The sequence below is a fragment of the Lichtheimia ornata genome (assembly GCF_029851405.1).
Source record: "Lichtheimia ornata isolate CBS 291.66 chromosome Unknown scaffold00017, whole genome shotgun sequence".
In the NCBI taxonomy this organism is placed as follows: domain Eukaryota; kingdom Fungi; phylum Mucoromycota; class Mucoromycetes; order Mucorales; family Lichtheimiaceae; genus Lichtheimia; species Lichtheimia ornata.
Window position 1 is genome coordinate 229,861 of NW_026695337.1, and position 24,069 is coordinate 253,929.

Consider the following 24,069-nt stretch of genomic DNA (forward strand, 5'->3'; position numbering starts at 1 on the left):
CTTTTATATTATGATTCGAGAGCAGTCATTTGATCTAAAGCAGTTCTTACTCTATCTCTCACATCTCGAGAAGAATCCTTTTCCATCACTCGTAATTGTTGCTCCACACCAAGCGCTCGTAGTCGATTCACTCGTTCGGCCAATGCTGTTGCAGGAATGTCAGCGAAATCTTTCCCAAATAAGCTTTTTTTTCTATCCCAGCATTTACCATCTTCATCATCGTCACATGTGATCCACGTCCAGTTGATAATACACCATACTGCTGCAACTCGAATATTGGGGGCGGGATGAGACTTTAAATAAAGTACTTTGGTTAGTATAACATACGATAATTTCTTGATCACAACTTACCAAATGCGATGCCACGCTGTTGACAATGTTGGGTCGACTCATTAAAAGCCTTCTTGGTTCCTCGTAGCTGCTTGACATGTTTGTTATAATGTAAAGTGCAGGCTCCAAAATCTATTATCAGAATAATCAGTACCAAATGCCATCCTCCTATCTCTGTTCTTACTTACGGATGCCATTGTGCTGCTATCTTCTCCTTCCAGCCCCATGTTGGATGTCACTTGCAGCTTGCTCTCCAATACATCAAGCAGATCATCTTTGCCGATCCCATCAATCACGTGCTCAACATCCTATTCATCATCCTTTGTGAGCTACAATCAACACTTTTTATCATAGCCGTGCCTTACCTCTTGTTGTCCACACACCAAATTCCTCACAATCTCCAATGCTTGTTCTTGGATTCCCATATCTGGTTCATGCAACAGCTCGATCAAAGTATCATATGTCAATGATTTCATTACAGCCTTCTTTGCTTGTAGATCCGCCTTGTATAATAAACTATTCAATGCCCACACGCCATTAAGCTGTAGTTTGGGATCATCCGACTTGGCATATTCAACGAAGCGATCAATAGCACCAGCATCAATCACATTCTAAGATTGCTATAATCAATAATCCATGCTGCAACTCAACACATCACTTTGGCTATTTACCTTTTTCATGGGTGAAAAGTCCAAGGTAAGATTACAAAGGGCGCCACATGCAGCTGCCTGGATCACGGTGGATTCATCATACAAGAGCTTCAACAACGGCGTGGCCACACCTGCATCCACGAGACTTGTCCTTAAATTGCTCACGCTTCGTGATAGCGACTTTGCACATTGACATGCTGCCAACCTGACGTGTGGATATTTGCTTTGTAATGCCGAGACAACGTGAGGAAGTACCTTGGAATCAATTGCCTATGCCACCATCCTTTTGTAAACATATGATCCAACTCGATCCCTCTATCCATTAACTCACTTGTGTTCGACATTCTTCCTTCAATAACGATGCTGCTGCAATGGCAATAAGCGAATTCTATAATAACAAAAAGCATTGAGTCGACCCAATTTCCTTTCTTTGCACCGCCATGATCTCTATACCTCACGAATCTTTTCCTTGCGTTTAGCAACGCTTCCAACACCTGGAACACCGATTCGTTCTTTGGAATCTTCTTCATTCTCTTTGGTGGAGGCACTCGACAACAATTCTGCCAACTTTGAAATCGCATCCGCGTCATAAGCAGCCTTTTGCATATCCTCGCTATCCTTGACCAAATCTGCCAACACCAAAGGAGCACGTTCTTGGATATCGCCTGATGGATCTTTCAAGAGTTTGACTAAAGCTGGTAGCACCACAAGGACAATCTCATTAAAGGGCTCGGTAAATACACCAGTGCGATAAAGATTGGTCAAGCTATATTGCATCAATGAGCATACTACAAATAACCCATACAAAATGACCTTTCTTACCATGTTGCAGCAATCAAACGCATGTTGGGGCACCTATCCTTCACGAAATCCAGCATGGTAGCAGTAGTGAGCTGATTTGAGTCAAAGGCTATACATAATTGAATATGAGTTCCATGGCTGATGGTACACCAACGTCACTTACGCTTTGCATGAATGATGATTTCGCCCAATTCACTGTTTTCTCGACATAATGTGGCCAAAGCGTCCAATGCAGCTTCTTGAGCCTAGGATACAAAGTGTTGTTTTAGAATTGTTCTTTTGATTGATCCTCACTTGTTTACCTTGATATGGCCTGAATGTAAAAGATTGACGAGAGGTGGAATGACACCAGCAGAAGCCAATTGGACTTGTTGTTCTTGGGTGTCACAGCATTTGGCAACAACGGCTGCAGTGAATTCGGCAATCATCCCAAACGATAAACTCTCCGATGTAGCGCTGGGTCGACCTTGTTGGCACAAGTACGATGAGGTGGCATCCAAAAGTGTGACCAGATCTGCAATGTGTCTTTCCTGCATAAACAACGGAATATAAGCTACACAGCGTCTTTATTCGTTCATGCAATCGGCGATCCAGCGGGGGATAAATGCGGGTACACGTGTGTGCGTGTGTGTGCGTACGTGTTGTGTCTATTGTGTCTCTGGATGGATCGCTCTCATCACTTACCATAAAGATATCATCCTTGGGCGTCTTTGGACAAGCGAAAATCGACTTCAATGCACGTGTCACTGCCTCCAGCAATTTACGCTTTTCTCGAATGGCATCCATCGTAGGCAAGTCGCGTCGCAAGCTGAGTACATCCAATAAAGGCCCAATAGCACCGTGGGAGATCACCACTGATACATTCTCATCCTTGCCTACAATCGATTCATGTCAGTATACATCATCATAGAGATGTCATATTAACTTGCCATGTGCTATGCTGCCGAGAACAGTGGCCGTTTGAATCTTGAGATCGTAGGATGTTGTATCAGGAAGCGTGAGATAGTCAACAAGTCTGCGTCAAGTGAAAACGATGCCAATGAGTACACGAGGCCATTCGAAGCAAGTGAAAGAAGAGGGAGACGAAACAAAGAACACTCATGAACCCATACTTTTGTACAACACCCAGCTTTATGTAGAGATCCTTCTTAGTCTTGTTGCCAATGACCGAGTTTTTAATAAAGCGAAGGGCTTTTAGTCGTTTGTTGTCATCAGTGGAAGTGAGGTCTTTAATCGATTCTTCGTATTTGGACGTGGTCATTCTGCGATCGGGATTTTAGAACAAAGTGAAAAGGGAAGCGGAATAAAGAAGAAGCTCAAAAAGCGCCCGCACAAAGAGCCCACACCACCCACTGGATGAGGGATGGTTCCAGTCACGTTATGCAACACCTTCCCAACATGAAAAGAGTTGGCGTGCATTGCTTGTAGTAACTTCAATCTATGATACCCATCATCAATTATTGGATGTCGGCTATGTATTCATTCATGTCTTTTTCTTACCACTTGATCCAAAGAGATCTCCTTGATACGCGCTATTTCTCTTGCTGCCATCATAAGATTAGCCGGCTCATTGTCCACACCCTTTTCCGGTCCAAGAGCTGGCGCATCCGATTCAAGTAAAAGGTTGGAAAGCGGCACATTCTTGACGAGAGTTTGCTTTTGAGGTGATCGGACAACAATGGGCGCTATCGAAAAGTAGTAGCTAATGATAATGATGCATAAGGATGACCCATTCCGTACGTACACAAGAAGAGCTTCTATGCACTTACCCTGCCTCGACAGCTTTCTTTGTATACGATGCTCTATTATGTACCCATAGATGATTAGCTATGTTGTCAATAGAATAAACCATTGTATTTCCATACCTGCCATCAAACGCATGCATGATCACCTTGGTCGCCTTGCATTCATACAAGATATCCAATGCGTGGTGCCCAGCAGACCTATTTTACACGTCAATGACAACCCCCCTCGCAGCACGTTTAGTTCCTTGCCTACCTCGAATGCACATTGACAGGAAGATTAGCTTCCATGGCCATTTGCACCTGCCGTTTGAAAATGGCGCGCTGCATGTCCTTGATCTCATCTTGGGTCTGATTCCCATTGTTGTTGGCAAGGATACGAGGCGTGAAATCCAATCCCACTTGATAATGATACGATTAGCCACACCTTCGTTCGCGTATGACAAAGAGAGCATACCTTCACCTATACAGCATATCTCTTTGTGTTGGATGGCATCTTGCAGCAATGGCTCAAACGTCTCAAAATCATTCCAACTGACTGATCGCTCCTCGTTGTTATCATCGCATTGAACAGGATGAAGACCCCTGGCAGGCCAAATGAAATTGTTGGATGCTGATGCAATCTCGAAAATGTCATGCGCGTCGTGGATTGATTCTGATACGGCAACAATATGCTGGATGGAGGCGTTCTTGGCATGATTTATCATCGTATCCAGGGTAGGTTTATCACCAGATGGCGTGTTGTCACGTGGAAAGTTGCTGTAGTTGATATGCGCATGAACATCAATCATGATTGTTGCACTTGGAGAAAAGAGAAAGAGAACAAATGGTGCATGGATCTTGCAGCAGCAAAATGAAAGGGTTTATGCAGTCACGAGGCCAAGGTAGCTTTCTTCCTTTTTGACGACTATGGTATCATTGTTGACTTTCTTTGTTAACAGAAGGTTGATACGCCCTTTATAGTAGCTGCTCCTCTTCTAACTAAGCAGACCTTGAACTTTCATACCAACCCCTCTCCCCCCCCATCAACCCTAATCATCGTCTTCACCATAAAGTACGCGTCGAGGTCCATTTTTCATAACGTGAAATAAAAACGTATGCTTAAAGTTAAATTTTTAATGCAAGCGCATCTGCATTGATTGTCTTGATGTTCTGCAGGAACCAGCACTCGCATGAAAATGTCGACTGTTTATGGATAGCTCCCACCCCCCACAAAGCATTTGTCCAACCCGACCCCAACATTTTCATTTTCTACTGCTCTCGCCAATCATCTTGATCTTAGTAATACAACGCATGTGCAAACCCTTTATGATTTCGTTGTTATATTTCTATGGCATCACTTTGGCTCTATAATCCACTTGCCTAAAATACGTCTGCCAGGATAAAGAGTAGCGTGATTACGGCACCTCTTTTACCCTCCCTTTAGTGCTCAGATCTTAAACATTGATTGCCGGTTGATTGGTTTCACACCTTATGCACATAGCTGTCAATCTTTACATCATTAACATCAATGTGATCTTTGTGGATTCGATGCCCCTTCTCATTCAAAACATAAGACGTGTACATAAAACAACATTTTCAAGTCAAATGCATACCAAACATGGTTCTTTATTTTGAGCTAGTCCAAATGACAGGGACTCAGGAAGAATGGTAAATGGGCGGTGTTTTGACGGGAGTATCTACCAACGTTCCGGAATGATGACAAGTTACACAATGAATGAAGGCTTGCTTCTTATGGTAAATCAGCTTTGCATGTGCTTGTGATCTGATATTGGCGTTGTATGAACCAACGTCTCCGAAAAAAGACTCACAAGGGATGGTCTAATTGCTATGTAGAGTATGTGTGAGAGTTGCCGAGCTCGTTTCTCCGCGATTGCGCGCAGATCTTACCTGCAAGAAGCCGTATTCTTCATTGACGGTAAAAGTAGAAGCTACTTTAGCTTTATGCATGTTAGCTGTACGATCTCACAACATGCCAATCATTTGTCCCAGGGACTCACCACCGTCATTTTCTCCCCAGCTACAATGACAACCCATCACCTTGCATGATGTTGGTATATAAATCAAACAATGAGCTGGGTACCATTACTACTACTATCACGTAGTAATGGTATAAGCACTAACATTGTAAAATGCTGAAGCGATCTTGCCACCAGTCAACGTAAGCATTATTAATAAGGTGGATGTGCCCAATGTGTGTGTGGCTGATCTCATTCGCTTGGAAGAATACGGAACCGCTGATAAATTTTATCTCGGGGATAAGCGAAAGGATTGTCCACATTGATCTAATGCTTCCATAGCGTGGGATTATAGTTGTGTTAGTGCTACATTTCGACTCGCGGATATATTACCTGTATTACCCACGATAAGCATGCACCTGTCAAACTCTCGTTTATCAACACCAACATCGGGTGATGGATAAGGAACATCCATGCTGTGAAAGAAAAGAAAATCTGAACGTAGCGGAATCACAACGTCGTAACGAGGTTGTTTTCCTCCACCAAACACCTCTTTGAAATAAAGTCAGATCACCCAATTATACGCACGATACGTCAGCTACCATAGCGTAATTCAATAAGGTATCACGGGTGCACCATTCAGCATTCAAAGCGATCCTTTTGTATTTTTGACGTCTTCCGATGACATACATTTTACTCACTACAGCGCTCTTTTTGCTGTTTGCTTTGGTGTAAAATTGAAACTGATGATTTAAACGTGTCAATAGCGCGTGCATAATAGGTCAAAACGTGGATGTGTGGAGTTGTTCGAATCGAAGGTTTCATGTTTCAGATCAAAAGCCGTACATCCGCATCCTTCCATTACGTATCAAAAGTAACTTGATGTGCATAAAAATAATGCTAGGTGACAAAGACATTGGGGTAGTAACATCAAATTTGGTATCAAATACATCCAAATGTCACCTTTGAAAGTGCAGCAAGTGCGCGCAATTAAAGATACTAGATCCACAAAGATATGGCTACATTCCCAAATTGCTGGTCCGTGTGATGGGTAAACAATTGCAACACCATCCATGTGCCGTGTTGTGTTGCACATCTAGGAAGAGATAGTGTGTGAGCGTGCGTGGTTACCTTATAGCAACTTGTAATCCAACAACATCCAATAACATAAATGAGATACTAGTAGTCTTGTTTATTTGATGCTGATACTTTTCTTTTGGGACGTTCCTTGCTGCGAACGGGTATCCGGAGACCTTGTCTATTAAGGTGGAGGGCCAATTCGCTTGATTCTTTAGGAGCTTGTGTGAGCCTGGAACATAGAATTTTACGTTGCATTCTTTTTGTTACCTCGCATGCCTGGAAACAACTTTGCTGGATATACCGTAAAGGGATCAGAATAAGATTCTGCAAGGACTTTGTCGCTCCTAGTAGCAGGTAAAAAGGTGTGTGGTAATCATACGAGAATGGTTAGCATCGATATCAATCCAGAGATCGTTTCCAGTAGGACAATGGGACACAAGAAAAAAAAAACGCAAACGGCGGAGCCCACATACACACATGAACACACACACACATACACGTACCTTCCAAGAGAAAACAGCGTAAACTGTAAACGAAATTGCCCAACGAGTCGTACACTTAGGTCTGGAAATGCAAAGTACATTGATCGATGTTTGTAGAGGTCTGTGTATATTGATGGCGAGCTGACAAGGGAGCCTACGAGTACCGCAACCGAAGACAAGGCGGGTGTGTTGTTGGATTCTTCTTTTGCTATCGTGGCGGATGGTGCTATTGTCGCTGGAAGGGATGTTGCTGGTGTTATGATACTGGAAGATGATGATGCAAAAGTCTGATGATGTCCCATGTTGCCTTGACATGAGAGCTCGCTTTGTAGGCTATCTGCCAAATGAGGGTGTAGAACGTGTTCATAGACCTGTGAAAAGTCAACCGAACATAGTCGTACGTGCAAGATGAAAAAGAGGTTTTCAGGAGCCCTAGAGAAATGAAAAAAGAGCTTGGTTGGTCATTTTTAGCACACTTGGGTGCAGATCAGCTTCTTGCTGATGATGACAAGTGGTTAAAGAAAAACAAAGATATAAAAAACTTACTCTGGATCCACTAGCTCGCCTTGTGCGTCGTACACATGAAGTTGCACCACAGGGACAGGATCCATGGGTCTTCTATCACTCGTACTAAAGCCACATGCACGACACTGTAATGGCTGCTCCACAATGGTTAAATGATACGACCTTTGTATATAAGAGAGATTAGTGAGACGTATACACAGTATCTCTTTAACATAGATTACCATGATGTGTACATTGCTGTATTGGGATTAGAAGGAAAGAGACGCGGCATATCCATGGGCGCTTCACGCATCAATTCACGCACACGATCGCTTCTCTTAATCTTCATACTATTCGACCGATAGCCTGCAACGGGGTTACCATAGTGATGTGAAGAATCCGTGTAGGCAAAAGGAGAAGAACAATCACCTGCCATCACGGAGGAGGAGGCAGTAGAATGTTCATCAACGTGTTGAGCGAAATATGGCTGAGAAGAAAGGTGACAAGGCGTTTGCTGTGTGATGTCGTGGGCTGTGTTGTCGATGTTTGTTGTGGAGGTGGTATGGGAATCCAGCCCATAGTCTGCGGATGATACCAATGATGGCTCTTGTTGTGTTGTTGTTGATTGGGGACCATGTGTGGAAGAAGTAGATGAGGAAGGGGAGATGTTAATGAAAGGATAATATGATGAATTTGAACGATCGGCCATGGAATAAAAAAGAAAAAGAAAGGCACGATAACGGCAAAGAAGAGAGAAAGAGGAATAAAATAGGCGGGGAACACGAGACATCCGAAATACTAGCGCGTGTGTGGGGATAAAATGACAGCCAAGACATGAGCAACAGCAAAAAATGCGTGCAGTGATCACTGTGTAGCGGCGACAAACAACTGTGTTGTGTCCCTTTTGGGATGAGCCTAATGTTCGGGAGGAATTAAGTTACCCTTACTCGTTGCCGTCCCATTCCACATACGATGAGACACCCGCTTCTTCCATCCCATCATCCCTTCCAATCGTCTAAATAGAAACCCACGTACACAACAAGAACTTTTATGATTGGAAAGCATCCACCATGACGTAGAACTTGCAGTAGAAAATCCATTTTGCCATAAGAAATAACAACAACAATGAATGGTTCATTCTCTTTGTATGGTCACCTTTGTTGTCTTTTAATCCACATCCACCATTACACCATGTAAAACCTGTTGCATGTGCCAATCCCTCTCTTCCGAATTCCTGGTAGCGGTAGCAACGCCGCTCATCCGCCAAACCCCCCATTCCGATCTTAGCGTACAGCAACCCTCTCCCCCCGTTTGGTGTTTGTGTCGCCGTTCACGGCCTCAAGCCATCATTTCCCCCATCCATCTGCATATTAAACTGACACCTTCAATCGAAACAAAGAAAAATGGAAAAAGCTAAATAGCTCATGAGTGTCAAGTAATGCAGCTTTTGATTACCAAGGAATGAGTCAGCAAGGCTTTGCTATGTATCAAGCCTGATGTAACATCGCTTCCATATGAGTGACGTGGGATTAAGCATTATCAATCAAGGTTAGCGAGAAGACGAATATAGGACGTATTTTCACAAAGGGAGATGTAACAGAAGCTCTTTTTTTGGACGTTTGCAGATAACATGCACTAGGTATTTAAGTAAGTTTGATCCTGTAGCTCTCCTTTGTGCGAGATCTTGTTGTCGTAGTAGTGATATCAAGAGGAGAGTGAGCATCATAAGCCAAGTAGCATCGTATAGCTTCAAGTGCTATGGCACGCTATCCACGATATAGAGAAATTTGGCTTCTTTGTGATACAGTTGAGGAGGATCTAGCTCTTGAAGATCCCCAACGACAATGAACAACTTTAATTCCACGCCACAATACATAAAAGCATTCCTTCGTTGATGGAGCACTGGATGATAAGCAGTATGAACAAGTTTATATAGGCAAATGAAGTATCCTTCTACAAAAAAAAACAAAGACCACCACTAAAGCAATGCTCCTTGTGGAAATCGTCGACGGCTAGGGGTGTCCACCTGATATTCCAGAATTGCGTTATCAACACCTATTGCCAATCATTCGTCAACATACATATCCCGACAAGGTTTATTCATCCAAGCCCATCTCCACTCTTACCAACAAACAGCTTTTGGCTATCTTGTGAAAAGGTTAAGCCTGTAATTGGTGTGTCTTGTTCAGCTGGTCCCACTCGTATTGTTTGCTGTGCATCGAATGTGCGAGCATCCACAATATGAACATGCGATACATGCTACCAACAATGCTGCACGTGAGAATGGATTGCATGAGGATGCATATGATTTTGAATTTACCTCTGTGTATGCGAGTAAATCCACAGCTCTCGTTTTGGAAAATGCCACACATCGCGCTGCACCCTTGGTGATAGAGGGCTATTGAAAAAGTGGATAAGCTCACACATACCCAATAATGGCTTGCATCATCATCATCATCATCATACGTACATTGCCAACACCCTTGAAGCAATACAATGGATCACGATGACGAATATCCCACACATGCACCGTGCCATCTTGACTAGCCACAGCAAACTTATCCGAGTTGGCAGTCCACGATACGGAAAAGTTGGCATCTCTGGATGCTGACATGGTCGCCACGCGTTCATATCGTCCACTGGATGTGATAGAAAACAAATGCACCTTCTTGTCGTCGCCAACTACAATCATCTTGCGTCCATCAGGGCTGACCGATGCTATGAGGATGATGATGATCCTATTAGATCATATCCATTCAAGACATACACACACGCACACACACGTATCCCACTTACTATGATTGACTGCCACCGAAAACTCCAATGTTTGTAATAGCCGTAAATGAGGAACCGTGAATATCCGAATACTGGCGTCATTATTCGAAACAATGAGACGGATTTCGTCACGCACTCGAGAGAAACATAAGCCGTTGTTGATGGTATTGTTGGGGGATGTGGTAATGGCTCTACCCATCGGGAACAACATGAGCTCATGACGACATCGACGTGTGCGTTCTTGTAGCTTACATTTTGTAATCGGAATGAAGATCCTTCAACGTCAAGTCGCTTCGTTGACCACCAGCTGCCCAATAGCCAAAGCTGCATGAATGGTTGTGAGAAAGAAAGAAAGAGCGGGGTATTTTATTTTCTTCCTCTCACTTACCCTGTTGCCATGCACGTCGGTTGATAACCCAGAGCTTTGACTAGGAAACGCCGTCGGCCCGTGCGTGTATCGTACTACGTACCCAAAAGTATCACTAGGTTAGCATTGCCCATTGTGCTTGTTAGGGTTGCATGAAAAACACTTGCTCGAAATATATCTTGTTCGACTGGAACAATCAATTCGTCTTTATACTCTGGATCAGGTGGTTGCAAAACTAAGTCTCGTAATTGCCTATGCTCGTATTGTGTCATGAGTGACGTATTAAGTCTATCGATTGTTGTTTGTGTGTTTGTGTACCAGTGATGCAAGGTAACCCGCTGATCATGGATTTGTGGCTCTGGCTTGATAAATTTCGAAATGGAATCGCTGCATAATGAAAATGAGTCTTCCCTTCCTTTTCTATTAGCCTTTTGGCTTACTTTGTGATATCAGTAGATTCAACAATGGTCATGATCGATTGTTGCAAAAGGGAGGGAAAGAAAAAGTGGGAAAAGAGTAGAATCATTGAAGGTGCGGATCATTTCCAAGGTTTTAGATCGGTGGCACAAAAATCAGATTAAGCCATGAAACCCTTGGGTCATTGTTCACACCTATTGTCAGGGACCTCACTGTCAATCTCCATAGGGTGTGCATTGTTTATTGTGAGACATTCGATATTGTAAATGCTATTGTCTATCACGCTTCCACGTCCGTGGCCCATCCAAAAGCACGATGGACCGCTTTTTGCCATCCGCTGTATAGCTCTTTTCGTTTGTCTGCATCAATTTGGGATGTAAACAATGTGCGATTTTCAGTGTTGACATTATCAAGTGCATGTACATCTTTCCATACACCAACAGCGAGCCCAGCTGCAATAGCAGAGCCGAGTGCAGTTGTTTCACGCATAGCTGGACGATCCACTTGGATGCCAAGAATATCGGATTGGATTTGCATAGCGAGATCAGAGTTGGACATGCCTCCGTCAACCTTGAGTGAACGTAAAGGGGTACCCGCATCCTCATTCATTGCATCAAGAATAGCTTTTGATTGATAACATGCAGCTTCAAGTGTGGCACGTGCAATGTGTGAACGCGTGGTGAATTGTGTGATACCACAAATGGTACCTCGTGCATCAGGTCGCCAATAAGGTGCAAACAAACCAGTAAAAGCCGTGACAAAGTAAACACCCGCTGTATCAGGAACTTGAGATGCCAATGTGTTGACTTCTTTGGCGTCTGAAATCAATCCCAAATTGTCACGTAGCCATTGAATGGATGATCCTGCCACAGCCACGGACCCCTCTAATGCATATACAGGTGCCTCGTCTCCAAGTTGATATGCAATAGTGGTCAACAAACCATTCTTGGAAGATACAGGCTGTGATCCCGTGTTGAATAACATAAAGCATCCCGTGCCATACGTGTTTTTGGCCTCGCCTTGGTTAAAGCATTTTTGTCCCACCAATGCCGCTTGCTGATCACCAAGACAACCTGCAATCGGTATCCCTTTTAGGCAACCATTTGCCACTTTTCCATACACTTTGGATGATGATGTAATCTTGGCAAGCTGAATTCCTTCGAAACCAAAGAAACTAGGTGATGTAAGCATATGCATCATTATTATAGAGAGCAACATGATGATCCTTACCGAATAGCTTCATCACTCCATTGCAAAGTGTGGATATCCATGAGCATGGTTCGACTTGCATTGGTAACATCAGTTACTAGAATACCACCATTTGCTCCACCTGTTAAATGCTGTGATAGAAAAAAAAAAAGAAAAAGAAATGAGTAGGGATGTTGCATATAGATGTGCATAGCGTACATAGATAAGCCAAGTATCAACGGTGCTGAAACGCAAACGTCCTTGAGCCAATGCCTCCTTGACACGGGGTACATGATCGAGCATCCATCTTAGCTTGACTGCTGAAAAATAGGTGGTCAGGGGTAAACCACAGATGGATTGTAAAGCCTTTACGCCTTTGTCCGATTTTGCCGAAAGTGCCTGCACTGTGCCAGCGGTACGACCATCACTCCATACAATAGCCGGGTATAGCGGCTCACCGGTTTCGGTATCCCATGCAATCGTTGTCTCTCGTTGATTGGTTATGCCGATACATGCGATGTCTGATGCTTTGTAGCCATCGGGTAAGGATTCAAGCTTACGCACAGCGTGTTCGACACATGTTTGTGCTGTTGCCAAGAGATCGTGTGGATCGTGTTCCACCCACCTGGTTCGTTGTCGGTAAGCAGGATTGTCCGAATAATGTTAAATCATCACACACAAGCACACTCCAAAGGTTGGTTCAAAGGAGAGGAAAATCTTCTGTGGTGGTGGTGCTGATGTGGGTGACCTGACTTTTTATAGTATATCTCTTACCCTGGATGCGGGTAGTGTTGCTCAAACTCCATTTGATGGTAGGTGACAATAGAACCACGCTCATCAAAGATGACAAAGCGAGTTGAGGTTGTTCCTTGATCGATAGCTCCAACAAGTCGTCGAGTCATTTTAGAGATAAGGTGAAACGAGGAAAAGAAAGAAAAGAATGGAATGAGGGGAAAAAAACGTTCTCATATGCAAAATTGATCAAAGCTCACATGATCCTCATGTAACACACGCCCAAGCAACCCTGCCGGGGAATACCCACGGAGAAAAGCATATATTCTTTTGTTCCGTATACCAATCATCTATGGAGAATAAATATTGTATTGTTGTATCGACAAAAGCTATGTATCCTATTCGTGAAGAGCATTACAAATCTCAGGACGACAATGACTTGTGAAACCGGCTTGTTCGGATTCTACTTGAAGTGTTGAATGATGTACACCAAATTGATCGCACACAACGCGTTGACCTCGTGCGAGGATCTCATCATAGCTAAGATCGGCATCTCGGGATACAGTAATGTGTGCTGTCAAAGAACTTTTGCCAGGTGACAAGGTCCACACGTGAAGGTCATGTACAGCTACTACGCCGGGGATATCTTGCAAGGATCGTTTGATAGCATCAAGTTCAATATGACCAGGAGTGCCTTCCATCAAAACACCAAGCGAATCGCGCACCAAGTGGTATGTGGTGTATAAAACGAGAAGCGAAAAGATGAACGTACAAATAGGATCAACGATTGTCAATGATGGCTTGAAGATAAGAATGATGGATGAAACGAGGACACCTGCATAGGTAAGAAATTCAAGTCAGCCTCCTCCATTCCATAGTAATTTGTTACACAAGCCTCTGCCACGTTACCAATGGAAGCCAAAAGATCTCCAATGACATGTAGTGCAGCTGCACGGAGGTTGATGTTGGCTTCCTAAAACACCCGTGAGTGAGTGAGTGAGTTGCCATGGTGACAATAAAATCGCATCATACGTACTCTATGTGGGACACCATTTCCATTTCCATTTCCATTTGAATGATCATGCTCCTCTTCGTCGTCGTGGCTATGGCTGTGACCATGGTCGTGATCATGTCCATGTCCATGGTGGTGACCGCCAAGTACATAAGCCAACCTATAGTAGTTAAGCACAAGGCGGCACATTAGCAAAAGAAGAAAAATGGTATCCATGTCAAACTTACACAATGTTGATAACCACGCCAATGGCAGCAGTAACACACATCTACAAGCTTAATTGAGTAAAATGGAAAGAATAAAAGTTTCTTCGCTACTTACCAATTTGGCATCGATATGTTGTGGGTTCTTGACACGTTCGATAGCTTCTCTTACCAAGAAAGCTGTCAAGATCCAAATGGTGAAAACTGATACCAATGCTGCAATAACCTCGGCACGATGGAAGCCAAATGTGTGTCCTGGGATAATAAAGTTTATGCAGCAATTAGCATAAAACCCGCAATGTCATCTCCCAGATCACACTTACGTTTCGTCGCCGGCTTTTCAGCAAGATAGATGGCAGCAAGTGCAACGATAAAACTAGCCACGTCGGAAAGTAGATGGAAGGCATCTGACATCAAGGCTATCCAGATCACCCACCATGTATGAGTTATCTATATCCCCTTACTGCTTTATCGATCGATCTCTTACCCAAAGAGTTTGCAAAATAACCAGCAATCAATTCACCAGTAAAGAACAACAACGCAAGCACTGTTGCGAATACAAGTTTTCGTTTTGTCGATTGTTGGGCATTGTTGTCCTTGTTGGAGACATTGGCACATTGGGAGTTTACATAGGTGTAGGAAACAACCGATCCAGCACGAGCTCGAGTGGGTCGAGTGTTGACATGCTCAGTTGAAGGTATCAACGGTGTGTTCTCGTTGGCTTCCGGAGAGACCATGGATATAGTTCGGGAGAAAATTGGAAAAAGTGTGAAAAGAGTGTGTGTGTATTGATAAGAAAAAAGAGACAAAAAGATGGATGTCTCAAGTCGGAAGGGAGGTAGGGCCTATTATAGAATGGGTTGCCAAGTGACTCGGAATTTGTTGGTGGTCCTTCCCTTTGTCTTGGTTCATTCACCTTCTTAACACTTTACCCCTCCCTCAAAACAAATGTCCTTTCTCAATCGTGTCTGGTCCTTGACTCGCTCTCGTGTCGCTCCTCAATTGGCCAATGTCGCCATGCGTCCTGCAATTCAGTCACCATTGTCTGGATCTGGCTTGTCAACAATGTAAGCAAGATCGATCTTGTGTGTGTGTGTGTGTGTGTGTTTTGCTTATCTACACAACACCCCCAACCCTTCTTCTTTATCGACTAACGAGTGCCATGTATTCAGGTTCCCTGGTATGGGATGGAGCAATCCTTTGGCATCACAAATGCGTTTCGTCACTTATGGCAACACCTTTCAACCATCCAACCTCGTTCGTAAAAGACGCCATGGTTTCCTTGCCCGTATGACTAGAAAGAATGGCCGCCGTGTGATTGCTAGAAGACGTGCCAAGGGTAGAAGAAATCTTTCTCATTAACATTCACACTACTCTTCACATCTTTGCAACCCTCTCTCAAGATTGTTTCATCTGTACATTATCATCGACAACCACCCCCCATCCAACATTGATAAAACGCCAATCGCACAATTAGACTCTATTATTATTATTATGTGGTTCTATACTACAATCTCTGCTCGATTCAATGCATTGTATATGATCTTTGATATGCCTTGTTGTGGGTTACGAAGTTCCTCCGCCAAATGTCGACGAAATGCACGCCCCTGATATCCATGGAATAAACTTGCTAGTGGTTTGGTGAGGATGGTCATTGGTGGTAATCTTGCTGCTTTGGATGTATGCACTGGATGAGAAGGTAATTGCTCGACATATTCTAGAAGATGGCGTATGAGTGTGAGTGTATAATGTGATTTAGACCCCTTTCTCGTTACTTTACCGATATAGTCATTAATGATGGTCCCAATGGGTTTCAACTCATGCGATGGGATGTCATGTATAACTACAATAAAAATGTCATTATCTATCCATCAATGCTTTCTATTATTGTGGGTCGTACCTTGGTCTAATTGCTGCAAGAATAATGGATGGTCCATCACTACATCCATGGCTATGTGAGTGAATTGTGCTCGTAAACACTGAGATAAAGCTTACCTTTCCTCCCAATCATACATCCATCCAGGCGATTCAGCACTTGTTTAACCTTGTCAGCCTCAGTAAACCCGCCATTGATTGAAATTGGTATATCAGGGAATGCATCAGCAAGTTGGAAGACACGATCATAATCAAGAGGAGGAATAGACCGATTTTGTTTGGGAGATAAACCACGCAATATACATTTACGTGCATGGACAATGAGATGTGGCATTGTATTGCTCTTGTAGATGGTATCGACCTACATGACAATGAATACCTTTTACAATGAAGCATCATGAGTGACTTACAAAGTTGTGCAAGAAATCAAATGAATCGAGATGATCCACACCAAGACGACATTTGACAGTGACAGGAATAGAAACAGCTTGCTGCATTGATCGCACAATCTCGGCAACCACGTTGGGTGTCTTCATGAGGACAGCACCAAATTGACCATGTTGTACGGCCTTGCTGGGACATCCCACATTGATATTGATCTCGCTATAGCCTTGCTCTTCCAATATCGTCGCTGCCCTGGTCATTTCTTTGGGGTCAGATCCACCCAGCTGGACAACAACATTCCTTCGTGGCGGTCCAATCAACGAATGGAGTCTGTGGGCATGCTCAATGATGGCTCTTGAAAAGTGCATTTCGGTGTAGTAGGCATAGCGTGCTCCGGAAATGAGGTGTAGCAACTCGAGGAAATGCTGCAATGAGGTACCGACATGGGTGTTAGCAAACGAGATCCAATGACAGCTCCAGGTTGCAATAGCAACAAAGCTTACCGGTGTGGAGATATCAACCATAGGGGCTACACTCACAGGAAGATGCAGCCGCTGTTGCCCTTGGAAACGGCTCTGGGTGCTTAGCAACCTTCGACTGGTGGTCTGCAGAGTGCGGTGGGCAAGATGCTTCATGAAAAAGAAAACGACAACGACGCACAGACCAACGGCTTTTCGGTGAAAAATCGCTGGATGAGAATACCAGCAGGAGCAAATCATACCTTGCATAGGATAGAATAGTTGGATACTTTTATATATTGAAAGCATGATTTTCAACTAAATCGTTTCTTCTTGAAAAGCTGATGAGAGGTGTCCCTTTGGGTGGTATATGGAGAATAGTGATGTTCTGTAAGCACAACGTATCAAATCCATTCAGCGTTAAGGATCGATTGTGGGGATATAAGTAAACGAATCAATAGTTGCAAACAAGCTCGTCGTTACATTGAGCAATGGCATCCAGCATTACTTAGTGGCCTTAAGGTAGGCTATGGAGTTCAAAAGATTAGCACCTATGCCTATTTAACACAATCAAAGCTAATCTTGCCTTGCCAACAAATAGCCCCGTGTATATAGATTTCAATTCAAGGATTGTATTGGTAATAAAGTCGATGCATACGGATCATACATGTATTTCGAGAAAGGATGGTTGTCTACTCTACTGTGTTACTATGCATAAATGGAGCAGCGAGAGTCACGAAATTACAGCACTTCTTTTTCTTCAGCTTGACACTTGATCATGGCGAACGAATCGACGGCACAGCAGCAGGATAACAGCTTCCTCTTGAATCTGCTTGCAATGTGTACCAACAATAATAATACACCCCAAACGGTAAGCCAATGATAGGAAAAGAAGGCTTGTTGTACTTGGACGATCAAGGTTGACCGGGGTCCTTTAGTCTACATCGAACGTTACTCTTCCAACACCATCGCGATCGTGGTTCTTTGATATGAATACTGAAAGCAAGGTGCCAGCTCCAGTGCCAGCTACGAGTTCTATACCTCAACAGAAGCCAACAGCAGAGTTTGAGTCTTCACAGCCCAACCAAACCGTGCCAGCGTCTATCACTACACCTTTACCATCACCGCCCAGCTCTTTTCATTCTTCGACACCGCCATACATGAAACCGGACCATCCGCAACCACACCCTCGGATGAATAACCAACAAAAATGGCAAAAGAAGCGCAAGGGCAACTTTCAAAACAGGCATCATGTAAAGGAATAGGGGAGATGGATATGCTTTTATTGTGTATCTCATTCATTGTTCGTGTTAGACTGCTGGTGAATCAACGCATGGCTCGAATAGAAATGATTTCAATGGTTACGACTCATCATCTAAGGTACAATGTCATACTTGGATCCAACGTATCAAAAAATACTCAACGCGCCGCCCACACATCTTATCTTTTTTTAGAAACGTCAAAGATACGAAGCATCTCCAGCACATACCTCGTCGGCTAGCATGAGCCCTATGTCGTCTATACCAACATCATCAGCATCTAAAAGTTCTCAATTCAATAATGAACGCTTGTATAATACGCCACGTGATCCACGACAACGACATCCTCATGCTCAACGAGAGAGATTTATGGATATTAGACAACCACATCCTTCCACATCCGCATCCACATCAATACAAGGGTCACGATATTCTTCCCCAGAACAACGTAAAACGACCAATGTTGTACATAAGGTATGTGTATAGTGAGAAATGGATGGCGATGGATCACTGACATTTGTATCGAATAGCCTGAGAACGGCTCTGCTGAAAGTGAAGAACCTTTGTGCTCGTTTATTTCCGTTGGTAATTGTAACAAGGTAATGAGGTGATTTTGGGGCTTTGGACTTTACACAGATCCTGATTATTGGATAGTCGAATTGCCCTTTTCGCCATGAAGGAGACACCATTCAATTGGTATGCCGCCATTTCAAAACGAATTCATGCAGCAAAGGAGCTGAGTGCACTTTCCTCCATGTAAGTAAAGGATACATCATTGAAAGGGGGATACTCATGTATGCATGATTAGGACTTGAGCGCAGAGCCATGTCGATTCTTCCATTTGGGCAACTGCAAGTTGGGTGATAGATGTCCATATTCTCATGAAACGCCTTTGACACGAGAGCTGCTTGTTCGATTGCGCTCCCTTACAGAGAACTGCAAATACTATCATGAAAAAGGATACTGCACCAACGGTGACGAATGCCTATTCATCCATTAAACCTGCATGTTTGGTGATGAGATATATTTATACATGAATGAGGAGCGTGATTTATTGGTTATAAATGTGTGGAATCAGAGTGCTCTCCCCTTTTGCTTGCTCCATCGATCATTTTGTTGTGGTTGTGTAGCGGGTATTGGATCACATCATCCTGCTGCAGCTTTGATCTGCTACTGTGAAATGAAATCGAGAAAGAAAATGACAAAGGAAAAAATGACATTGATCGACTTGGTTCATTTGTGGAACATTTGCCAAAATGAGCCTGTTACCTAGTGCTTGTGGATGGTGTACCTGTAAAGGTGCTTTGTAGCCATAGGCTGTGTAAGCACAACACGATCAATATTCAATGCAAGAGATAAACATGCATGGATTGTCATATGATACAGGGAACATTTTATTAGTTGTCTTTAGCAAACCCACGCATGAATTAGAGCTTAATGCGAGTACGTGAGCAAAAGCGTAATAGCAAGAGAAGCGAATACCACATGGATTTTCTTGTCAGCAATCTGCAGTGTTTCGGATGCAGATCCACTGGAAGGAGGCAAAGAGGAGCTAGTTGTTGGTTGAGCTGTTGATGATGCAGATGGCAATTTCGAGCTACTCTGCGCCATTGTGGAAGAGGCAGCTGCTGTGGTGGCTCTATCAAAATCGCAATGGTGTTAAAAATGATACTAGTGGTGTCTCGTATCCAGGCAACTACTCACGGGCTATTTGCTTTGGCAACACCACAATAATTCTCAACGACACCTGCTTGTGTCGCTCGTGCTGGATCATTCGGGCAGCTATTATCCCAGCATTGGAGTTTTACTCTATTCCACTTGCACAAGCACGCAAAGTCTAAACAAAAAGAGATGGCCAATGTCAACATTAAAAGACCAAAGGAAAGAGTGCTTGTACAAGTAAAACATACCATCACTCTTGCACGTCTTCAAGTAATTATCCTCGTTTTTCAAGCATTGAGAGAAGCTATTGGGTGCATGTCAATAAACCTTTTGTCGTACAAGATAGAAATGGATGATGCATGAAAGAGGTAACGTACACTTGTTGATCGGTACAACCAGCAGGAGCCTGTCCAAGTACCACGATGCACTTGAGCGCCAATACCACCGTACAACACACAAATACGAGAGAACGCATGATTAGGAATGGTGAGTAGCAAATGTCATAACCCAGATCAATTTATAAAGAGGTTTTGTATCCTGTTTTAGGGGATGTCGCCCAAAGTTGAACCGAGCCAACCAACCCTGGCTGGGACGGAGATACGAAAAAAGGAGCACACCTACATGTTGCATTCTGTTTTACCTATCGACGGCTGCCATAGTCTCATTTTATGTCAAGACAACTATACATTAAAAGGCCTGCTACTACTATCCACCATCATGTCGTGCCAAAATCCACATTCTCCATCATTGCTACAAGAATAAAAGCAAACCAAACAAGGAAATAAATGTGCTGTAAGGAAAAAGCAGTTACACTCCTAAAGGAGATGTTGCGTTTATAACAACAAGGGTTATCAGCTAAAGTACATGTTGGGGATAATGAAGAAAAGAAATCACAGCTTGCTTTGCTGAGCTTTGCGTTTAGCCTCCCGCTTCTTCTCGGCTTCCCCTATTTGAATGTTGTGGGTCAGCAAATCATCGTTTCCTTTCCCCATCCGATATACACTTAAAGAGGGTGGTTCACTACTTACGCACAAACCGCATTACGCTGTCAATAGAGTCTTGGCTTGTGTTTCGTTCTTGCAATTTGATCATTTCTTGCTCGTTCACCTTCAAAAGGAATTCTTGATCCGGATCACGTGTAAGCTTCTTGGTAACAGCAAGGGCTTCTCCAGAGAATTTAGCGGTCTCTTCAGCAGCAGCGAGCACCTACATACATGTTGACATGATGAATACCTCCCATATCCAAAACAAAGACCCCACAACCATCACCTACCTGTTCACGGAATCCTTCAACGGGGAAGATGCGTGCTACCATATTGGCAGCAGCGAATTCTTCCACTGTAAGAGTCTTGCCCATGAGCTGCATCGTAATTCGTCATGTGATGAGTAAGAGTGACGCTATACAACAACAGCAAAAGCTTACCAGCATTTCATTTGCCTTTGAAGGGCCCATGATTCTTGGGAACAAAGCGGATGAACATCCCTCGGCAGCAAAGCCTGCATGATTTTGGTTTTTTTTGCATAAGCATAAATGATGATTGTACAACATGAATAAAAGAGATGATGTCATACCCAATTTCATGAATGGTGTGGTAAAGTTGGCATTCGAAGCAGCATAAACAACATCACAAAGTGCCAATGTGGTAACGGCAAATCCATAAGCAGGTCCTGCATTAAACTTTAGTACACAGCAAGGTCACACAAACCATCCTCGAGACTACTACTTACCATTGACAGCTGCAATCAATAGCTTTGGGAATAGAATAAGCTCATCGACCAATGATCTAAGAGTATGGCTTAATATGTATACATGCGATGTTTTTTCATTGTATGGATGATACGTACTTTACAACCTTGCGACGTTCCTTGTTCTTTGCGATACCTTCTGGAGAGAAATCAGGGGGTTGAAGTTGTACGCCAGAGCTGTAGAAGCGTCCACGACCTGTGAGCACCACAAGCTTGACTTCATTAGCCTGTTTAGCCCATTGTAATGCTGATAACCAATCCTACATCCACAACGCGTTCTTTAGTACTTGGCATATCGAAGTGAGACAGCTTGTATAGCTTACCTGGTATGCTTCTGGGGAGAAAGAGTTGAGAACCTTTGGGCGATTGAAGGCGATCTCGGTAACGCCACTGGGGAAGACGGTGATTTCAAGGGTGTCGAATGAAGGAGGAGCCATGGAGCAAGTTGTAAATGGAGATCAAGGTACGGAATCCCCACGTTCTTTAAAGGCGAAGGAGGCTGAAGCTAGGGCTAAATTGGCATTAGTCAGGCACCTCTTGCGCGGGAAATCTTTCTTACGGCATTAAAAACTCACACATCCTAAAGGCGTTTGTCATCCTTCCCATCGTATGTCTTTGTATCATTACTAAAGAAGAATGGCTATTGTTCTTTGATAGAATCACTGATTGGTTTATTCTCCATGCAAATAGTAAATGAATGTGTAGCTAACGAGAACGAGATAATGAATCAATCCTGTGTGGCTCGTCGTCGTTTCTTTCCCAGGCTAAGCTTGTTGCGCTTGCTATTGGTTGGCTTTGATACCAATTCAACATCGTCGGCTATATTCGATGATATCTCTTTGAGGGCTGCTTCGTTCAATGTAATCGGTTTTTTGTCCACATCTTCGTCATGAGTAGCATCGTCGCATAAGATGAGCGTTGAGATTCGGTGACGGGTCGGTGCCTTCATACTTTGTTTGCTGTCATTGTCTTTGTGGGTATTATCGTTTGCATGATGCTCTTTGTTCTTTGATGAGGATGATTGATTCGGTGGTGTTGATGCCATTGTTGGTTTCTTTGTTGTCTTTGACTCCTGAGCGTCATGGGCGTTCGTAATGGATGACTTGACAGCATTCTTCTCTCGTACTTTGCTGACCAATGATGACTGATGTTTAGTGGGAGGAGGAGAAATAAGGTCTTTTGCTGGTTTGATGTTGATGGTTTTGAATACGATGGGCGATGGTTGTCGTTCACGGATTGGAGTCTTGTCGCTGACGTTGCTTTTTGAGGATGGTGATGATGATGTTAGTGATGGTGATGAAGATGAAGATGGTGGAGGTGGTGTTAATGAAGATGGTGGAGGTGATGATGAAGATGGTGGTGGTGGTGGTGGTGAGGTTGATGATGATAACGATGATGATGCAAGTTGATTCATGTTGGTATGATTGGGTACAGAGGACGTTGAAGCATGTTGAGAATTATCTTGTGTACTTGATTGGGACATGGGAGAAGAAACACGACGTCGTTTTTTGCTGGAGAGTGAAAGTCGACTTTTCTTGCTTTGGCTCATCTCCTGTTGATCGTATTCTTGCAATGCCGTCTCCTCTTCCTCATCTTTTTGGGTTTCTTCCCAGACCTTGGGTGGTTCATCCTCATCGTCAAGCTATAATAAAGCAAATCAATATTATGCACGTGATATGGAATACAAAATCTTACCGTTGTGGACTGTTCTCCAGTGGCATATCGTGCTGTGTGTTCCTTTGCACGAATAGCAAATCGTGGATAATCGAGCTTGTATTCACGAGCCTATAAGAGCAAATGTTAATACATGCTTCTTGATGGTATACACAAATCCCTTCCCTCCCTCCCTCCCTTACAATATCAGCATCCAAAGGATCGTCAGGATTAGGTGAAGAAAGCAAAGCACGCAATGAAATGAGGAGTGTTGATAGGTTGAGTGAAGGCTTCCATGCACCCGCTTCACCTGTTTTCAACATGTCTGCGCAAATCCTGCCACTTTCATCGATGTTTGGATGGTAGATCTTGGTCCTGAATCGCATCTGAGGTGGGTCAAATGGATAGTTGTCAGGTATATTGATGGCTATCTGGAATCTGCCATTCTCATAAGGTGTATCAGGTGGTCCATCGATATCTTTTGAAAGGATAAAGTCAATATGGTATTATGCTTATGGATGATAGCCTTGCTATGGTGGGTGCTTACATGCTTCTAGCTGCGCAATGTTGCTGTCGTCGACTGGATAACATGTAAAGCCGGAAACCGGATCTCCTTCAAGATCGGCTTTTTTGAATGCATGTGAGACGAATGAACTCTGTGAGATTGTAGCTATTATGTACCTAGTTCCTTCCGTAGTCGTGCCAGAGCAATGCGTTGCATGGGACTTTTTGGGGGGCGGGAGAGTGGAACAAAGAGCAGCGCGTGAATCTGAGAATTCATAAATACCAGC

General features: G+C 43.5%; 12 protein-coding genes across 12 annotated transcripts; 2 read left to right on the forward strand and 10 right to left on the reverse strand.

The window, feature by feature from the left end:
• Nucleotides 1–8: 8 nt before the first annotated feature.
• On the reverse strand, nucleotides 9–3,042 carry O0I10_004604 (uncharacterized protein; the record flags this gene model as incomplete). The annotated part of the gene is made up of 14 exons (XM_058484661.1): nucleotides 9–145; nucleotides 209–293; nucleotides 352–462; nucleotides 519–638; nucleotides 696–941; nucleotides 1,002–1,250; nucleotides 1,312–1,368; nucleotides 1,434–1,746; nucleotides 1,803–1,890; nucleotides 1,945–2,026; nucleotides 2,084–2,311; nucleotides 2,466–2,656; nucleotides 2,711–2,796; nucleotides 2,894–3,042. 14 exons carry the CDS (start codon nucleotides 3,040–3,042, stop codon nucleotides 9–11), a joined length of 2,142 nt encoding a protein of 713 aa, XP_058344538.1.
• Nucleotides 3,043–3,159: 117 nt separating this feature from the next.
• On the reverse strand, nucleotides 3,160–4,314 carry O0I10_004605 (uncharacterized protein; the record flags this gene model as incomplete). The annotated part of the gene is made up of 6 exons (XM_058484662.1): nucleotides 3,160–3,219; nucleotides 3,282–3,483; nucleotides 3,551–3,583; nucleotides 3,647–3,724; nucleotides 3,780–3,924; nucleotides 3,981–4,314. The coding sequence occupies 6 exons, from the start codon at nucleotides 4,312–4,314 to the stop codon at nucleotides 3,160–3,162; spliced, it is 852 nt and encodes a 283-aa protein (XP_058344539.1).
• Nucleotides 4,315–6,660: 2,346 nt separating this feature from the next.
• O0I10_004606 (uncharacterized protein) lies at nucleotides 6,661–8,256 on the reverse strand (the record flags this gene model as incomplete). The annotated part of the gene is made up of 5 exons (XM_058484663.1): nucleotides 6,661–6,770; nucleotides 6,829–6,905; nucleotides 7,065–7,475; nucleotides 7,590–7,730; nucleotides 7,790–8,256. 5 exons carry the CDS (start codon nucleotides 8,254–8,256, stop codon nucleotides 6,661–6,663), a joined length of 1,206 nt encoding a protein of 401 aa, XP_058344540.1.
• Nucleotides 8,257–9,525: 1,269 nt separating this feature from the next.
• O0I10_004607 (uncharacterized protein) lies at nucleotides 9,526–11,161 on the reverse strand (the record flags this gene model as incomplete). The annotated part of the gene is made up of 9 exons (XM_058484664.1): nucleotides 9,526–9,602; nucleotides 9,674–9,806; nucleotides 9,868–9,945; nucleotides 10,018–10,265; nucleotides 10,344–10,513; nucleotides 10,575–10,646; nucleotides 10,711–10,784; nucleotides 10,857–11,076; nucleotides 11,130–11,161. 9 exons carry the CDS (start codon nucleotides 11,159–11,161, stop codon nucleotides 9,526–9,528), a joined length of 1,104 nt encoding a protein of 367 aa, XP_058344541.1.
• Nucleotides 11,162–11,385: 224 nt separating this feature from the next.
• Nucleotides 11,386–13,196, reverse strand: O0I10_004608 (glycerol kinase; the record flags this gene model as incomplete). Its single annotated transcript, XM_058484665.1, has 4 exons — nucleotides 11,386–12,280; nucleotides 12,337–12,446; nucleotides 12,514–12,919; nucleotides 13,069–13,196. 4 exons carry the CDS (start codon nucleotides 13,194–13,196, stop codon nucleotides 11,386–11,388), a joined length of 1,539 nt encoding a protein of 512 aa, XP_058344542.1.
• A 228-nt stretch (nucleotides 13,197–13,424) lies between these two features.
• O0I10_004609 (uncharacterized protein) lies at nucleotides 13,425–14,978 on the reverse strand (the record flags this gene model as incomplete). Its single annotated transcript, XM_058484666.1, has 7 exons — nucleotides 13,425–13,861; nucleotides 13,936–13,999; nucleotides 14,063–14,135; nucleotides 14,266–14,306; nucleotides 14,360–14,496; nucleotides 14,565–14,660; nucleotides 14,729–14,978. 7 exons carry the CDS (start codon nucleotides 14,976–14,978, stop codon nucleotides 13,425–13,427), a joined length of 1,098 nt encoding a protein of 365 aa, XP_058344543.1.
• Nucleotides 14,979–15,189: 211 nt separating this feature from the next.
• O0I10_004610 (ribosomal protein L34) lies at nucleotides 15,190–15,603 on the forward strand (the record flags this gene model as incomplete). The annotated part of the gene is made up of 2 exons (XM_058484667.1): nucleotides 15,190–15,308; nucleotides 15,414–15,603. 2 exons carry the CDS (start codon nucleotides 15,190–15,192, stop codon nucleotides 15,601–15,603), a joined length of 309 nt encoding a protein of 102 aa, XP_058344544.1.
• A 140-nt stretch (nucleotides 15,604–15,743) lies between these two features.
• On the reverse strand, nucleotides 15,744–17,135 carry O0I10_004611 (uncharacterized protein; the record flags this gene model as incomplete). The annotated part of the gene is made up of 6 exons (XM_058484668.1): nucleotides 15,744–15,958; nucleotides 16,022–16,084; nucleotides 16,142–16,180; nucleotides 16,237–16,477; nucleotides 16,527–16,925; nucleotides 17,004–17,135. 6 exons carry the CDS (start codon nucleotides 17,133–17,135, stop codon nucleotides 15,744–15,746), a joined length of 1,089 nt encoding a protein of 362 aa, XP_058344545.1.
• A 601-nt stretch (nucleotides 17,136–17,736) lies between these two features.
• On the forward strand, nucleotides 17,737–19,217 carry O0I10_004612 (uncharacterized protein; the record flags this gene model as incomplete). Its single annotated transcript, XM_058484669.1, has 7 exons — nucleotides 17,737–17,829; nucleotides 17,897–18,211; nucleotides 18,273–18,338; nucleotides 18,413–18,691; nucleotides 18,748–18,816; nucleotides 18,872–18,973; nucleotides 19,026–19,217. The coding sequence occupies 7 exons, from the start codon at nucleotides 17,737–17,739 to the stop codon at nucleotides 19,215–19,217; spliced, it is 1,116 nt and encodes a 371-aa protein (XP_058344546.1).
• Nucleotides 19,218–19,651: 434 nt separating this feature from the next.
• On the reverse strand, nucleotides 19,652–20,354 carry O0I10_004613 (uncharacterized protein; the record flags this gene model as incomplete). The annotated part of the gene is made up of 4 exons (XM_058484670.1): nucleotides 19,652–19,856; nucleotides 19,922–20,054; nucleotides 20,128–20,183; nucleotides 20,257–20,354. The coding sequence occupies 4 exons, from the start codon at nucleotides 20,352–20,354 to the stop codon at nucleotides 19,652–19,654; spliced, it is 492 nt and encodes a 163-aa protein (XP_058344547.1).
• Nucleotides 20,355–20,769: 415 nt separating this feature from the next.
• On the reverse strand, nucleotides 20,770–22,062 carry O0I10_004614 (uncharacterized protein; the record flags this gene model as incomplete). Its single annotated transcript, XM_058484671.1, has 8 exons — nucleotides 20,770–20,825; nucleotides 20,908–21,085; nucleotides 21,153–21,239; nucleotides 21,303–21,376; nucleotides 21,452–21,547; nucleotides 21,608–21,663; nucleotides 21,725–21,885; nucleotides 21,949–22,062. 8 exons carry the CDS (start codon nucleotides 22,060–22,062, stop codon nucleotides 20,770–20,772), a joined length of 822 nt encoding a protein of 273 aa, XP_058344548.1.
• A 290-nt stretch (nucleotides 22,063–22,352) lies between these two features.
• On the reverse strand, nucleotides 22,353–23,999 carry O0I10_004615 (uncharacterized protein; the record flags this gene model as incomplete). Its single annotated transcript, XM_058484672.1, has 5 exons — nucleotides 22,353–23,267; nucleotides 23,321–23,410; nucleotides 23,482–23,756; nucleotides 23,826–23,903; nucleotides 23,960–23,999. 5 exons carry the CDS (start codon nucleotides 23,997–23,999, stop codon nucleotides 22,353–22,355), a joined length of 1,398 nt encoding a protein of 465 aa, XP_058344549.1.
• Between the last annotated feature and the right edge of the window lie 70 nt (nucleotides 24,000–24,069).